Here is an 18,380-nt window from a genome sequence, read left to right as displayed (position 1 = left end):
AGGATATTGGGGCTCAGAGGGAAGGCTGTTCCACTGGTTGCCTTTGGCTCTGGGATGTTATTGTGTCTTTTAAATTTTGGGGGTTTAGGGGTTGGTGCTGTGATGATATAGACGCTGGTCATTCTCTCTGGAGCTTTGGAAAGGTGAGATCTGGGGCATGCAGGACAGGATCCTTCTAACTTTGATGTGATGCCGCCTCCAGTGGAAGATTCCTCAAGCCGCAGCTACTCAGGAACTGATCCAGCCAGCACCCAAGGAAGACTCTTAAGGACCAATCTTATTAAAGTTGTTGAACAGCAAGCTGGGTTTCTATTCATCCGACCAGCCTCTTCTTGGACCTGCAACTCCTTGACTTAGATGAGGCCAACATTTTTTTACCAAAAGTTCTGGAGGCTGGGAAGTCCAAGATCAAGGTCTGAAGCATTTAGTTTCTGGCAAGGTTGCTTTTCCTGGCTTGCAGACGGCTGCCTTCCCTCTGTGTCCTCACATAGTGGAGAGAGAGAAAGAAAGAGATGATTTTATCCTTTGGATAAGGATTTGTAGAAAATTAAAATGAGGCGGACATCTTTTGCATTTGTTTAGATAGAAAATAAGGTTATTATAACAATTGATTGAAAGAAACAGCATATCTTCTGAGAGGATAACAGATGATGTATCATTCACAGCATCGATTCCTTTATTGAACTGAATGTCTGTAAGACACTGATTGTACCTACTTTATGATAGGACCTATTTGAACAGTCTTAGAAGTTAGATGTGAGATTGGTTGGCACATCCATCACAGGTTTAGGAGTCATACAATCCTCAGTAGTAGTTAAAATGGACCTAAAAGAGAAAAAAAATGGATAGGCTTTAGCAGTTGACTGATATAAATCTTTTATTTCAAGTCTTGGGTAATGTTGTTCTTTTGTGAATCAGAGCCTGTGATAGGGAAAGTTGCAGTGTTGTGAGTTCTGTGTAAATGAGGGATTCCTTGCCATTTGGGCTTCTGTATCTGCTAAACAAAGTGGGGCAACTCTGCTTATGGAAAAGAAGACTATTCTATTCTGTTTCTCTCTTTTTTCTCTAACAAGCCTCTTATAGAATGATGAAAACTATTAACTTTTACTATAAGCTTGGAGAAAGAATTGCAGGCTTATCGCTTGATACAGAGGTTATGTGAGATGTGATGGCCTTTCCTAAATTAAAACAAACAACGAGACAAAACAATTAAACCAAACAAAAATAAAATTGTGAGAATGATTATCTTATATGATTTTTTTTTTAATTTCAGAAAACCAAAGGTAAGTATAAGAAAGCAGTGAAATTTTGCTTGTATCCAATAGAAACTAGGGAATGTGATGATAATGAGAAAGTGGTCTCTAGTTTCTTGAAAATGTGAAACTGTGTGAATCTTGGTACAAGTCTCTGGAAACACTTAATTATAGATTACTAAGATGCTGCTTTAGGATCATATAGTTCTTCTATGTTCTTTATTACCCTGAAATGTATTTTATCCACCAAACATGTTTTTGTGAACTCCTTAGGGTAGCAATTCTGTCTTCATGTACCACATGCTTATGAAATGCTACATACAATTCTGACACTTCATAATAAAAAGAATAAGTCTAGAAGCAAACACCTTGTATAGGAGGTACATAGCACAAAATAAATATTATTTCTCAAGGTAAGAGAATAAGCCCTGTTCAAAATCATGTGAACAACTACCCTTTTGCAGGTCTAAGAACGGATGGAAAAAATGCTTCGCCTTTCAATTTTTTATTAGGAAGTTTTAAAACCAAAGATATACTTTTAGAATAAAAATAGCTGATTTCTTCCTCAGAGAATCAAATGCATAAACTTTTATTTTCTACTTCATAAAGAAAAGAACTGAAATATGTACTTTCTCAGTTCTCTGCTCATCTTCACATCAACAGATTACAGAGAATTGCCTCATGGCTTGAGTAAGTAAGGTGTCCTCCTATCCAAGGCTTAGCCTACTTCCCATGCTTTGGATTTGATCCTCTTTGGCTCTTGAGGAGTTATAACTCATGAGTTATCCTCTCTCTTTTCTGTCTTTTAACTTTCTCTTTCTGTTGGTTCTTTCCCCCATCATATAAATATGTTGTCTTTCTCATTAGAAAAGAAACAAATGAATAAACATCCTGAAATTTCATACTATCTCTGGTTACTCTCCTGTTTTCTGCTATCCCTTAATATTCTAGCTTCATTTTAAAACATATTTTATTCATTTTTTTTTAAAGTTGTAAGGTTAACACAGGTTCATTGTTAACTATTTAAAACAGACACAAGAAAATTAATCAAATGCCTATCATCTAAAATGAACCACACGTAATACTTTGTTAAGCATAAGTGCAAATTGTAACTTCTTGTAAAGCATGTTTTGTCATCAGATACCTTCTATAGAATAAAAATGGCTACATGCAGAGTATTTTATTAATTAAATGTACCATAGTTATGTAAATAATCCCCTCCCATTGGATATTTAGAGTATTTCTAATCACATTGTTCCTATGAACAAAGTGAGCACCCTTGTAGCTAAATCGCCCACAGTTTTCTTAAGGTTATATCCTATTAAGTAGAATTAGCAGATTCAAGTGTATGATATTTTTAAACCTTGATAGATTAACAAAAAGTTTTCAAGAAAGTTTGTATCAATTTATTTTCCTTTTCAACTGTACTTTTTCTCGTACCTCCATAATTTTGATCTGTAAAAATTCCATCTCATTGTTTTAATCTTTCTTTTTTCTATATTTGCACATTTTCATGTCTTCATTGATTATTTGCATGTAATATTTATTATCTATTCATTTTCTTTGCCACTTTTTCCATTGGAGACATTATATTTCTTGTTAATATTATTTTATATTGAAGATACCAACCTTTTTTTCTAATATATTATGTTTGTATTTAGTTAACATACTTTCATATATTTTCTTCATATTCCTTTAATCATTTTAATGAGTTCGATTATGAATTTTTTCAAATATTCAAATTACATTCAGCAGTATTGCCCTTATTTTTACTGCTTCTGTTATCAAACTTAGAAAAGCCTTAGCACTTTTATGCAATTGCCTTTTAATGTAAAATTTTATTAAAGGATGATCTATATAAACCAAAATACACAAACCATAGTGTAAAGCCTTAATAATATATATCCAAGCAACTAGGATAAGAAACAGAATACCACCAGCTCCCAGAAGCCCATCATTCACCCTCCCTGCACCTACACCCAACACCATTTTTGGAACTTTTTAAAAAATGAAATCATACAGCAATAGTCCCTTGTGTCTGACTCCTTTCAGCATTTCGTTTGTAAGATTCATCTCTTACTGTTGAATGTAGTTGTTCACTGATGCATTTATTCCATGCTGCTATGAATATTCTTGTATATGTTTTCTGATGAATATGTATACACATTTTTCTTGGGTATATATCCTGGAGTGAAATTTTGGGTCACAGGGTTGGTGTATTTTCAATTTTAGAAGACTCTGACACATAATTTTCAAAGTAGGTTGTTATTTTGAAGAGAGGTGAAGGATAAGAAAGTGTTAACCTGCTATCATCATGTGTTGACCATTTCTGTATCCTTATTTTGTATTTATACCACATTCAAATTAAAATTTGAACTAAGGAAAGTAGATATAGTTTTTCCATTTTATTTTACCATGAAGAAATAACTTCAGATTTGCATTTCTAAAATTGATTCTGTATTCCTAATTAAGGTTAAGAAGTACTTTCCAATTACTCAATTATTTTTCTGTTCCATATATAAGATCTTACAATTCTGATTACATATTATTATTAAAGTCATCATATCTTACATTTTAGGAATTTCTGTGTATTTTGCCTGAATGAAATTTTGAAGAAAACTACTAATTTGTAGTGGAATAGGCAAGGGCTTTGGAGTCAGGCATGAACAGATTCTAATGTTGGCTCTATCACTTGATAAGCTGCATGATCTTTGGCCAAAGTATTGTTTCCTGTAAAATTTTACTACTTGGGGTTGCTTTGAAGATTTAGTGAAACCTTAAACTCTGATGGAATGTTTGCTCTATGGCAGCCACTGATTCTAAGTGACTTGTTATGAGATAACATTTGCCCTTTACAACAACTCTATGCAGTAGCCTCCATTATCATCCCTTTTTTAGAGATGAAGAAACTCAGACTGAGGATTGAAGCAACTGTGCTAATTCACCTGGGTTACAAGTGGCAGAGCCAGAATGGGAACCCAGTTTGGCTTCAGAGTCCATGCTCATACCACTGTTCTCCTCCACATATATGACATCCAATTTTGTTCTTGACACCCATTAGGCATGTAAATACTTAATATCCTTCTGCTTAGCATAAGTCACCAAAGATTTTAAACATATTTGGAGTACAGTTTCACACAGTTGATTGTTCTGTAACTACACCATCAAATTAGTTGAAAAAATAAGAGAAATATCTCTAACTAATACCGTGTAAAATGACAAATTTCCAATGCTTCCTGAATATAAATTTTTCCAATCACTGTGGTATCTTCTGAGTCCTAATTCTTCACATTTAGGGGAATTATTACTATACCATGACTTCTTACTAATTTAGAATAGGTAGTTTGCTGATAGTATAGTCACCTGACATTCATGTGTCAAAAGATTTTTGATGAGGTATGGATTGCAAGCTGTGGAAATGCCCTATTCAAGGGAGTTTAATATGTGAATGACGGTGCTGAGAGCACATGGTGTGAAATTTGAAAGGGAGAAAAATAAATGTTCTTTAATTTTAATGTTCTGGTTTCCTAAGGACAGAGGTTGGAGGGTGTCAGCTATCAGGTGCTCCCTTTTTCATTCCATTCACCAAAGCAACAATAAGGAAGAGATTCTGTTGGAGACAAAGGTCCCAGTTAGGTCACTTATAACTGAAAAGAGAGAGATGATGTCAAGGCTGGGACACGAATGAGGGAACTGGACTGAGGCACAGCTGGTGGAAGGTGACAAATGGAAAGGACGTGTCTTTAAATTATAGTCTACATTGTATGGCCAAAATTATATGCTGCAGTGTTATTCACTGACTAAGGGATTTGCACTGTTTGGGAGTTATCTTTCAAAAATGTCAAGTGGTTTTTGAAAAAGGATTTAGAGTAAAACAAATAGAGAAATGCTACTTCATCCTTTTTTCTTGCAAGTAAGATGCTGGAATTTGCAAGTGAATAAGTATTTTGGGCTTTTAACATGGTAAGTGACATAAAAATTATGCTAAAGAATTCTGATTTCTGAATTAATAGAGACAAATTTAATCCAGTTTTCCCAATGCTAACTTTATAGCTTTATATCAATATAGAGGATTGATTATTTTCTAACTGTGTGCAAAATTTTGAGGGTTAATGTTCAGTACTTAAGGCAAGATCTATGTATACCTAGGCCCTAAAAGAAGCAATTACTAAATAAAAAGGCAAAATCATATTCAAATCATGGTAAATTTTGGTAGCAATATCAAAGAAATTTTGCCAGTGTGGATTTATCTTAAAGGGCACATCCCAAATATTCAAATTCATAGAAAATGTAAGCACAAACTCCATGCACTTAGACAAATCACTCAAACACACACACACACATAAGTGCACAAATACATACATAAAAGTACAGAAACCTTCCCAGATTTTCTCTATCTTGTAAGAACTGTGTGATTATTTTTTTTCTTTGCCAGGTGGTATTTTTGAATATGTGGAATCTGGCCCAATGGGAGCTGAGGAGCTTGCATTCAGATTTGCTGTGAACACAATCAACAGAAACAGAACCTTGTTGCCCAATACCACCCTAACCTATGACACCCAGAAGATAAACCTCTATGACAGTTTTGAAGCATCCAAGAAAGGTAATTGATAGATATTTAACAGTATGTTTTCTGGATTTCAAATTTTCAGCTATTCTTAAGAGATTTCTTAATCCCAAAAGTAATTAATAAGTCATTAGGAATATTTTCATGCAAATGTTTCTTTTCAAACTGCACATAAATTTTATCAGGGAAGGTAAAGTGATATGATTACCTACTGAAAAAATAATTGCTTATAACATGAAATGCAATGAAGTTTGGGATAGTGAAATTTTTTTTTCCCCATTAATCCTTTTGTTTTGCTACTAAACTATTCCTATTTTAAGAACTTTCTAAAATAAAACAATACCATCTGTGGATTTTACGAAGTTTTACAATCAATTTTTACATTTTTATTTGCATTATGTGTCAATTCCACTCTATTACTGTGGTCTCAATTTTCTGACTACCTTGAAAGTTCTGTGGTTCCAAGTGACTTCAAAAAGTCAGTCTAACCTTAATTGGAAAAATTTGAACAACCTTTCATTTGTGTATAGTCTATGCCCATTTTTTAACCACTTGATGTTTCTTTTTGTGACTGAAAATAAATGACTAATGATATGAAAACCGGATTATATGAAGAAATAATAAAAATACCTTATGAATTTTATTTATTTTATTATTTTGTAAAACTGTGTTTTAAATATAAGAATAGAAATATAATTTTCTGGAATATGAATTTAATGCATATATGAAGGAAGGTAATAGAGAAACTATTATTGAGGCATTATTTTAACCAAACAGTTTTAGTAATAAATGTATTTTGAGAGATGTTTTTATAGGCTTACTTTGTCTAAGTAGGTGATCTTTTCTTTTGCATATTTAGCATTCATGTAGCAGAAATTAAATTTCATAAAGTAGATTTTCTCAAAGGAGTGGACTTAGAAAGCATTTGTTCTAAATTGATATTTTTAAAACAATGTTTGCTTTTCTGTAATGCTAATATTGTTTTATTAGCTACCTTACATTCATAAAAATGTACATAATTATTTATAATTCTAAGTTGGTACAGATTTCTTCTAAACTCATTAATATTAATGGAAGTTAATAAGTTACAATATTTCTTGAGATGAAAGTATCCTTCTTTTCCCCCAGCTTACTTGTGTTTATCAAAACCTATGTTTTGCTTACCCTTTGAATTCATATCTTTATGAATAAAAATAAGTTTCCACATTTCAGAACCATGTCAGGGTGATGAAAGGTTTTGAAGGCTGAAAAAAAGGGTAAAGGTTATTGTGAAGTACTACATTTGTCATCATAATTGCAAAATAAGTCATTAACTGCAAGACAAGTGCATTCGAATATTGACATAGTTCATGATTATTTCCATTAGGAAGAAGAAGCTCTGTCTCAAATAATTTAGACCAAAGAATATGGAATAAGAGTATAGTATAAATAAAATATTAATAGATTTCTTAATGGTGACTTCAAAGTAGCAACATTAAAAAAAAAAGTGGACTAGATTGTTCTAACAACAAACAGCTTACTATCTTGGGAATATCTTAGCAAAATTATGAGGTGGTAAACTCATTTCGTTTTCAAAATGTTTAAAAGGATTTACAAATTTTGTCACCCATTAAAAATCCATTGGGAATCCAGTTCCTTAAGTGACTTTGGCCTGAAGCTGAAAAAGCTCAAATAAGTGTATGAATAAGTTTCTTTGTGAGTTGTTTAAAAGGGTGGATGTTGTGGTTTGGAACTTGTCTTGTGAAGCTCTTGCTTGTCGACCTGTTGCTGGTTGGAGGGCACAGCAATATATAAAAAGATAATAAAAAGGGGAAATCTAACATAGTTTTTGAATCTTATGGGGCCTCAATAAATATATATGCAATACTGATATTTATGACTAATTACAAAATAACAAATAATAAATTTGGACATTCTTAAAATTTTTTTAAAATTAATTTTTCCAAGGCAAAAATATAAGTTAAATGTTTAAATGTAAACATTTTCACTGGTATATGATCTTATACTTTTAGTAGATAATACTGTTTTGCTCCATAAATAAACTTTGATGCATTAGACTTGAATTATTATTTGAATCATACATTGCTTTTAAATGACTCCTCTGATACCTGAAAACTCTATTTCTTATTTGAAACACACTTCAAAAAGTTCTATGTAAACTAATATAGTGGTTTTTAACTTTCTTGATTTGTGACTTGTCAAAAATCTGGAGAAGGAAGATCTTTTATTTTCAATGTATGTGAATTAAAATCTGTGTGAGTGAAAAACTTTAGGCTCTAACCTTTCTACTGATTTAGAATTCCAATCATTATTTTAAAAGTAAGAATCTATATATTCAAAAATTATTTATTTATATCATATTGAATTTTTGAAGAAAGTGTAAACTTTTTTTTTCCAACTAAAATTTATTTATTAAATATCTCTATGCTTAAGAATCCATCCATCACATTGTATTTTATGTGGCAAAATCTCTGAAGGAAAATATCAGAAAATTTTGCACAGTAGAATCACAAACTATTTTTGAGGGATTAAATCTGAACACCTAATTGATCCCTAAATCCCAATAACATTTCTCCTTAGTCATACTTAAATATTTGCAGGGATATACAAACCATTGCCTCTTGGAGCAGACTTCCACTTTTGAACATTTCTTACTTCCCTTAAATTGTATCAAAATTTGTGAGAAACTTCTAAACATTTGCCCTAATTCTTCCTTTTCCAGTCAAATGAAACAAACTTTAGCCTCTTTCACAGGCCAGATCTTCAGATATTTAAAGATGAGTTTCATGTTTCCAATAACTATTGGCTTTCTAGACGCAAACTTACCAGTTGCTTTAGTGTACCTTATAGAATTTCAAGTCCCGTCACAGTCTTTCTATTCCCATCTGAATACCTTCTGATTTAATTATGTCTCTCTTAATTACTGTGATTATTATTGATGTGAGTAAACTTTTCTACAAGTAAATATTGGACTGGTCAAAAAGTTCGTTCGGGGTTTTTCCATACGATGTTATGGAAAAACCCAAACGAACTTTTTGGCCAACCCAATATAAACTTAAAAAAAGTAATTCAGTACAATATGGAAGACTTATAGTATCCAAAAGCCACATAAATAAAGACGATTAAATACTTATCTATTTAATTACATACTTTGATGTTCTTCCTACTCAATGAGATTAATCCCTATGAAATCACCCTCTATGACTCATGTCAGGTTTTGTATAGGTGTTTGTATGCACCGCTTGACCTATATCATCAGATATTTGCAGATACTTAGCTATGTGTAGCCATAGCTTTTTGGATGGGCAGTGGAAGATAAATGGCTTCTGATTAAGAATTTGAAATTGTAGAGAATGACCAGTGAATTTGGGAAAGAACACTATTCCCCAATATGAAGTATTCTTCCAAAAAGAACCCTCTCCCCTTAAATCCTAGAATATTCCCCCTCTTTCTCCTTCCTCTTCTCCTCCCTTGGAAGGAGACATTATTTGCAGAATTATTTGAACATTGGGAATTATTATTTGACATTATTTGTAGAATTATTACATTGACATTATTTGTAGAATTGTTTGAACATCGAGCTGTAGGTGTCTAGGTGAATTTCCCTTGTAACAAGCTGAAAATGTTTGGAGTTAGACAAAACGTAAAATCAGCTAGATGCAGATGTTATATTAAAGACAAATCTTCCTTCAAGATGATGCCTTTGGGTTTACAGTAATAATGTGGTAATATTGGCACACTGGCATCTCTCCTCTCATTATTGACAGACTTCTGTCTCCTCTTCAGCCTGTGATCAGCTGTCTCTTGGGGTGGCTGCCATCTTCGGGCCTTCACACAGCTCTTCAGCAAACGCAGTGCAGTCGATCTGCAATGCTCTGGGGGTTCCCCACATCCAGACCCGCTGGAAGCACCAGGTGTCAGACAACAAAGATTCCTTCTATGTCAGTCTCTACCCAGACTTCTCTTCACTCAGCCGTGCCATTTTGGACTTGGTGCAGTTCTTCAAGTGGAAAACTGTCACAGTTGTCTATGATGACAGCACTGGTAAGAAAAATCAGTAGCCTTTGGGGCTATGCTTTAAATATAGGTAATTTTCTGAAACTTATTCGAGATTCTTACTGTATTCTTTTTGTTTGTTTTTGTTCTTGTTTTTTTTTTTTAAATTAAGGGAAGGAAAACATTTGAAATGAAACATTAACACTAATTTCATACGTCCAAACAAAGAACAAAATCATACACTTTTTTTTTTCTATATTTGTAAAATAAGCACTTTTGTTCTAGGAAGGATGTTACTGTGAACCATAGTATTGGATGAAGAATAGAGATAGTATGAAATATAATATTGAAATAGTCATTCAAAGAATTTTTCTACTAATTTCAGGGTAGTTTCCCAAAGTAAAGCCTCATAACTGGCTGTCACTGAAGCTTATCAAGAAATCCAGGAAAAAAAAAAAAAGAAATCAGACTTTGGCCTTAACATTTTCTATAGCTGTTTATGTGCAAAGAATGTGTGTGAAAAGTAATAACCTTTATATCTGGATAGCACGTTAAAGTACCCATTGAAATACTCTGAGTTTTTGGAACTGTTTATATGTAGATATAGCTTAGGGACTTGGAAAATAGTATTTACTAAGTTGTATTTATTTCCGTGTCTTTAAATGAATATTTGCTGGCTAGAGGTGGTCTGTGCTTTCTTGTTTTAATGCATGTTATTATTTTTATATATGAATGGTTATTTTGAGGTATCAGATAAAAACAAGTCTCAGAGAAATATAAGAAGGTAAACAGTAAAAATAAAGTATTAATTTCCTTGGAAGTTATATTGGTAAAGGAACTGCATACTATTTTGATTATTACCTAGTGATAAGGAATTTCACATTAAGATGTTTATCACTGGTCTAAATAGTGCTCTTTAAGTTAGAATTTTAAAATATTTTATTCTAGAACATTTCACTATACCTTTATGTTTACATCAAAATTGAAATTCATTTGAATTTAAATTCTCCCCAAATACACCAGGAGCTCACTTTGTTTATAAATGCAGTATTTAGAACTATGTGCAGAAATTAGTCCCTTTGCCAATAAAATTGACCATTTGCAAATTGACAGATAGGAACTCTCCCAAGAGAACAGAGAACAGGAAGTTACAGGGTTGGAAAAATAATGTAAATAGTTTGAAAAATTTAAAAAATTGGGATAAGAAAGAGTAAGTCTAAATACACATTAATAGTGTAATTTTGCATATTTGATTTAAAAAAGTGAAATGTTTATTAAAATTTTTAACTTTAGAAATACAGCAATAATAGTCTTTAAAAATAACCTAAGTACCTTTGTTTGATGTGTTTTTAAGCTTAAATTAGACCTATTAAATTTATTGCATTGTTATATTCCAAATCGTTACTTTTCTATCATTGGTAAAGTTCTGTATGTCAAATTATGAATGGCAGGTTCTGTGTGAATGGTTTTTCTGAGGGTGTGTAACATCATACTCCAGGGCATGCTCAGTTACAAAATGGTCCACTTATGTTTATGGATGGTCATATATAGAAAAATACAAATATGAATACACATGCACTGTGAATCCATAGTTTATTTACTTCTCCTTTCTCTGCTGATATAATTCAGGTGAATTCTGAGTAAATATCACATATCCTCATATGTATATGCACATAGACACTGTATATATACACACATATATGTTAGACATATATATGTATGTTATACATGTGATATTATATATTTATTTCTTATTATCTTAAAACTCCTCATAGTAGAAAGAAATTTGGCAAATGTTCAAAATGTTTATGATATACCACATTTCCTCATTATTCTGTTTGTATGTATATGTATTTGACATTTTTACTTCACATGTGTTGTTCTTGAGTGACTGAATAAAGAGATAATGGGATTTGTGATCAAGGTCACATCATAGTTTGGTGAAGTAATGTTTCATATGTAGTTGATCTTTTGCTTTGAATAATATTCTAAATATTTATATCATTGAGATAAATTTAAATAGAGAAATAAATATAGTCAGTTAATTAGATGTATGTACTTTTAATGGAGACTTGACCCAAGATTACATTTATTAAAATAGTTTAAGCTAATATTTAAAAGAAACTTTACCACTACGATCACTTGAAGGTGACATCAATACTTGGATATTCCAAAAGTCTTTGATTATTTAAATATGAATGCTAACCGAGAGTCATTACAGAATTATTCATAAAGTATGCCTTAAAAATCCTCTGAGGGGAAAAAAGCATGTTAATGCTCCATTTTATGCAATATTTAATTCAACAAACATTGATTAAGCCCCTGCTACATTCCAGGGACAGTACCAGGTGTGAGTATATGCCAGTAAAAGAAACAAACTCCTGGCCTCTCTTGAGCTTCTAGTTTCTATTTAGGGATATGTGGTTGTTCATGTTTTTAATATTATTTGTAATGAAATAATTGCATTTGTAACCGGCCTTTTAATTTTACACACTTTTAGAACTTTGCTATTCTTGATTTTTTAGGGGATAGAACTGACTCTAAGATAGATAGAAGATTGTCTTTGAAATGAATTCATAAATATATAGAAGTAGGCTTTTTTTTTTGTCTTTTTGGATATGTTTAAAAGTCTCAAGGTGGAATTTTAATAACAGAACTTAACAGAGAGAATTTGTAAACTTCCCAAGTGAACAAGATGACTATTTGATCATGTGGGAGAAAATCTGATAACAGCTCGAACTGTGAACTGATATAGGAGAAAAATCCACCCCATACCCAATGACATAAACATTAATAACTTCATTATGAACTTGTGTATCTGCTGTTTACTGCAGGATGCAGGATGCATTTTATATATGTTTCTTTTTTCCTTTCCAGATTTATTATGTGCGCTATTCCTCCCACTTATATTCATTTCTATTTTGTTGTGTTGTCCAGTTTGATACATGATAATTATACTTTCATCCAGTCTTTGTTCCCACCCCCAAAACGGATGGGATGGTAGATGAAATATAGTGCTGGAGTAGGAGAAATTCTTAGAGCGATGTTAACAGGAGCTGTTTATTTTTTATGATAATTAGCATTTGTTGTTTTCATGGATGAATGCTTTTAAATGCCCTGAAAGTCTGTTATACCTCTGAATGATGTCCAAAATGATGGAAAAGAATTGGCTTCAGAAACAAAACTGTGTTTCTGTCAGTCATTTTGGAACATATGATTCATTTTAAACATAAACTAAAAATAAGTTGGATAGCTGTCAGCTTGTAAGCAATTCCAGGATAAGTTGTGAATATTTGCTTTAAAATTCCTGTGTTTCATCTTTGTTTATAGATCAGCAGTCCATTAACAAAGAACTCTGGACTGGTAAACAGAAGCCTGGGAGTCTAGTCCCAGTTTTGCTACTAAATTACTGGTACAACTTTGGAAAAGAGAAGAAGGGAATTGAAATGACTACAGAAAGCAGCTATGGTGCACTAGGCATCGAGGTAGTTGCTATCATATAAACTATTACACTTAATCTTCAAAACAATTATATAAAAACAAAACAATTCTAGGGAAACAGGGTAACACTTCACTATCCTTGCTTCCTCCAGTAGCTGGCTTTTCTGCCCAGCAGCAGCCCAAGGCAGAAACTTGAACATCTTCCTTGATTCCTACCTTTCTTCAGTCCCACAATCAAGCTCTAATGGTTGTTAATTCTACATCTCTATGAACTCTCAAATCTGTTCATTTCTTTCATGCTTTCTAACTAATTCTTAAGTCAAAATCTTTCACCTGGATTATTACTAGCAGCCTCGTAACAGTCTGCCTACTAGTCCGGTCTCCACACTGCAGTTCAAGTAATTTTTAAAAATGCAATTCTGACGCATTGTCCTATTAATAGTTTAATAGGATAAAGTTAAAACTTTTTTTAAGGATGAAGTTGCTCTAAGGATAAAGTTAAAGGATAAAGTTAAGGCTAAGGTTAAAACTTGCTCTAAGGGTAAAGTTAAAACTTGCTCTAAGGATAAAGTTAAAACTTTTTTGAAAGGCTTATAAGACCTGACTTCATCTAATCCCTGTACCTCTCCAATGATATTTGAGTCTAAATCCCTCACTTACGTCTTTCAAATTGAGCCATTAAATTTCTTTCAGGTTCCGAAAATACTGTCCAGTCCGCCTGTTTCTCTCATTCTGGCCCCAACTCCTCCTCCCCACTAAGCACCCACACACATGCACGTGTGTATTTGCGCAGACATGCACACATTCATACCATCTGGCTTAGATGTCACAAAGAAAGACCGTCCTGACCCCCAGCTCCCAAGCCTGGAATGGGTCTCCCTCAACATATCCCCATAGCACTGCAGTACTTCCATGACCATCCCCTATGAGAACATTCATCACATTATGAATGACTTTTCTTGGCTGACTTTTCCACTCAATCAAATACACATCTGAATAGGATGGACCGTAAGGCTGCCCACCATTCTATCGCTAGCACCTAGGTATTACCTGGCTCATGGAAATACCTAAATAAATATTGAAGGAATGAATGCATAAAAAGGTATTATTATATCCAGTGTTTAGACAAAGAAGCTCCAATGGATTAAGTAATCTGTCCGAGGTCATTTTAGGTTAGGTAGCTCTTTAGTACTCCCCATTGAGTAAATAGATTCAACAATAATCATTTCAAAAATTTTATAAGAAATCTGGAGTGAATTGTGCTTATATGTTAAGAACAATTAAAATATATTTACTCATTTACTTATTTGAACAATCGTTATCAAGCATCTTCTGTATACCAGGTGCTATGTTCAGCACAAGGGACAGTATTATAGGTAAAACTTTGTCTTCATGTGCTCATAGTTGAGTGAGGGGGAGACAGAACATGTGAGCAGGATACTATTATAGTGTAACAAGTGCAGAGAGAGACAAGAAAAAAATATTGTGGCAGCTTAGGAGATGAATATAGACATGAAAAGAATAGGGGAGGGGAAGGTTTTAAAGCTGCCTGGTAAAGGCAGAGGAGAGTTTTGGAGAGGATGACATTATCATTAAGTTATCATAAAGGACAAGTAGAAATCCTTCAAATAGAGAAGGGGCAAAAGGGTGTAACATGTGTAAATGTGAGGATACCTGAGAATCTGGTTTGTCAGGCAACGACAGGCACTTCATTACGACTGATCATCAGAAACACGGAAACTGAGGAAGGATGAGGGAGAATGTATAAAAGGCCAACGTAGGAGAAATAAAAAAGAGCTTTTTACTAGCTCCTTTGCTCTGGAATCTGCATGTTACAGCAGTACCAGTCATGTTTGCATGATGTGAACCTGCTTTCCAAACCACCATTGAGTGCCTCAGAGATGGACATACACCCATTCGGTTCCTTTCCTAGGAAATCAGAAAAGAACATAGAGAGAGGGATATCCACTGACTGGACTATGGGTTGAAATCCTGGCTCTGTTGTGTAATTTTCAGGAAGTTACTTGACTTTAAAAACTTGAGTTGACACATTTGTAAATTGAAGATAATGTATACATCAGGGGATTGTTGTCATGATTAGTGAGATATGCAGAGTGCCTCATGGTGCCCACATGGTAGGAGCTTAAAACTCTCAATAATAGAAATGCCATGTGCTATGTGCCATTTATTCCTTACTATACTCTAAGAAAAAGGAATCGTTATTGGTCCCACTTTTTAAAATATGAGACTATTTAGATGCAGAGAGTTGAGATAATTTACCCAAGCTTTCATAGCAAGTAAATGGAAGGTCTGGGTTTTGACCCAAGGCAGTAAACTGCAGAACCCACTTTGTTAAATACTGTGATATAATGGTAGTTACTGTGTTTTGATTTGGTTCATTTTGTTGTCATTATTTTACTTTAAGAACAGGAATGACACAATCAGAACGATTTTGGTAAAGGTTCTCTGACACCAGTGTGGAGAATGCATTGAGGCTATTGAGATATGGTAGGGAATAGGATAAGACCAGAAGCAAGAGAATTTCTGAATTAGTCAAGTTGAAAACAAGATAATAGTCTCAGTTAAAGAGGTTTTGATAGAATGATTTTGAAGCAGAGAATTGTAGGAAGATTTAGGAGATACAAATTGTAGGACTTAGTAAGTAAATAAGTGGAGAAGTGATGGAGACAGAGACAATAAGGATGACCTCTATGTTTCTGGTCTGGGCTACTCATCAACGGCACATTTACTAAAAAGGAAAACAAGAAAAAGAAATGTGGGAAAGGGTATAATAAATCTGGTTTTTAACACATTAATCTTGAAGCACCTCAGAATCATCCAGTGGTGTTGGAGGTGGAAATCCATCTTGAAAAGTAGGAATTTAGTATGGGCATATAATGCTCCCACTGGCATTTTGCTCTGCTCTCCATTTGGACTCCTTTGTGATATGAGGAAAATGAAGACAATTGACAAAAAACTAGGTCATGGTAGGTCAAGAAAATTCAGAGTTATGCTAGTGAGTAGGTAGTCGTGGAGATGAATATAGACATGATAAGAATTTAGAGGAGAGAATGTAATTTTTTTTAATTAATGAAGGAAAATCAGTATTTTTTTTAGATATTAATATTTAACAAACTTAGCTTTGATTAATTTCCATGGTATGAAAAAGAATAAAAGGCCAGGGCCTTTATCCTAAGCAAAAGCAAAAATGATTTCTTTACTAACTTTATTAACTTGAATGAATTCTATTTATAGACTATGTTCTAGATACATCTGTGTGTGCTTTTGGAGTTAGTTTAATAAAATGTAAAGTCAATTAAGAGTAAAAAATTATTTTATTTTATTTTGCACCTATATTTAAATAGGATAAATAAAATAAAATAATTCAATAGAAGTTGATGACAAAAAATGTATTTCTAGAAGATACTAACTTTTGAATAATATAACAATTTTTGTGTTATAAAACATATAACCAAATAATTTTAATTTTATTTCAAGGAGTGGGGTAATTTGGATCTAAGATGATTATATGTTATATGTTCTAAGTGCAAAGCTTCAAGTTCTCTAATTCCAAGTGGAAATACAATTAGCAATTATGAGTTAAACCTAATTATTAGGATATAGTTGATTACATAGCTTGGTGTATTAGTGTTTCCACCATGTTGGTTTTGCATGAACATAGGTTCTTTATTTCCATTTAAGCAAGCCTCAAAATTATTTGTAATATTATTACTTAAACTTTGATTACACGATAGTATTTTTAAACATATTCATAGAACTAATTATTTCTCTAAGTTTTAAAATCTTTAAAATATTGCCAACCCTAAAAGACAAAAATAAAATTTTTAATCCACAACAATCATACAATTCATATTTCTGCAGATAGTGAAATAAATACATATGTAGGTCTAAAGAAATAGAAGAAGCAGGACTTGTACCAGACTTCAGTGATCAGTAGTATTTGCCTTTATTGGGAAAGAAAAAAATCATAAAGTGAGACTAATTCCCTGGTGATGACCAAACACTGCCAGTTTTCTATATTTAAATCTGGAACATATTGGCGTGAGCGTTCTGGTAACTACTTTTCCCTTAGCCTTTTCCTGGTCTTGTCTGTCTCCTTCTCTATGCATTGTAGGGGAACGATAGTACTTAAATTATCTCTCTGATGCTCTTGACAATTTTGACTACTCCCTTCCTCAGTGAAAGACTAAAACTCTCCTTGTTTGGCCTCTGTGCCATCATTCTCTCCTTGTCGTGTCCTTCTTTTCAGCCATTTATTCCCCTTCTCATATTCTTAAACTCTTTTTTTCTTTCTCTGTTCCTTAAAAGCTGATGTTGTTCAGGTTTTATTCCCAGGCTTCTTGTTTTCTACTTGTTTACCTCACTCTCCCTAAAGCCTTCCATCTGACTCATGCCTTTCTCTGCCTGTACGCTGTAGGCTCACTGCTGGACATCTTCAGTTGCTTCTAGCAAGTGACAGACTCAGAGATTCAGCCACCCATTGATCGTCTTAATGTGGATGTCCCACAGGCACATCTAACCCAGCGTAACAAAAGCCAAACTCATCACCTTTATTCCAAAACTTGCTTTTTCTCCTAGGTTTCCCTCTTTATCCAGTTGCCCAGCCAGATTCCTAGTGGTCATTCTAGATTCTTGTCTTTCTCTCTTCCCTCATTTCCAACTGATCACTTAAGACTTCTCATTTTTTATCTCACATTTCTCAAATTTACCTCTGTCCTCCATCCCTACCATCTGTTTTAGTTAACATCTTTATCGTAAACCACCTAGACCATGTTCTGCCCTCTACCCTATTTAAGTTCATGTCTCTGATGCAGACAAAATGGTGTTTTTAGAAATGACAGTGTGGTGATGTCATGCCCAGGCTTAAAGCTGTTTGGTGGTTCCTCAGTTCTTGGAAGAATGAGTTCTAGTTCTTCAGCATGACACATGCAGCCTTCATCATTGGTACTCTTGTGCCCCTTTGATTTTATTTCCCTGGTATTTCCTCTCTCAATATTTACGCTACAGCTTTCCTTGAATAATTGTAGTTCTCCCTTACCAATCATGCTCTGCTATCTCAAGTCTCTTTGCTGTGCACAATTTGTTCTCTCAGCTTGTTATGC

General features: G+C 33.4%; 1 protein-coding gene across 9 annotated transcripts in view; it reads left to right on the top strand.

The window, feature by feature from the left end:
• Positions 1-18,380, top strand: part of GRIK2 (glutamate ionotropic receptor kainate type subunit 2) — a 640,648-nt gene that overhangs the window by 246,674 nt on the left and 375,594 nt on the right. For all 9 annotated transcript variants that reach the window (XM_082405216.1, XM_082405212.1, XM_082405214.1 and 6 more), the window contains 2 exons: positions 5,689-5,856; positions 9,607-9,864. In XM_082405216.1, coding sequence (XP_082261342.1) covers positions 5,689-5,856; positions 9,607-9,864 — 426 coding nt within the window. The remainder of the gene's footprint in view (positions 1-5,688; positions 5,857-9,606; positions 9,865-18,380) is intronic.

This window comes from Balaenoptera borealis, assembly GCF_965194805.1.
Source record: "Balaenoptera borealis genome assembly, chromosome: 9".
Taxonomy (NCBI): Eukaryota; Metazoa; Chordata; class Mammalia; order Artiodactyla; family Balaenopteridae; genus Balaenoptera; species Balaenoptera borealis.
Note: the sequence above shows the minus strand (reverse complement) of the source record. Positions and strands in the feature narration are given on the sequence as shown.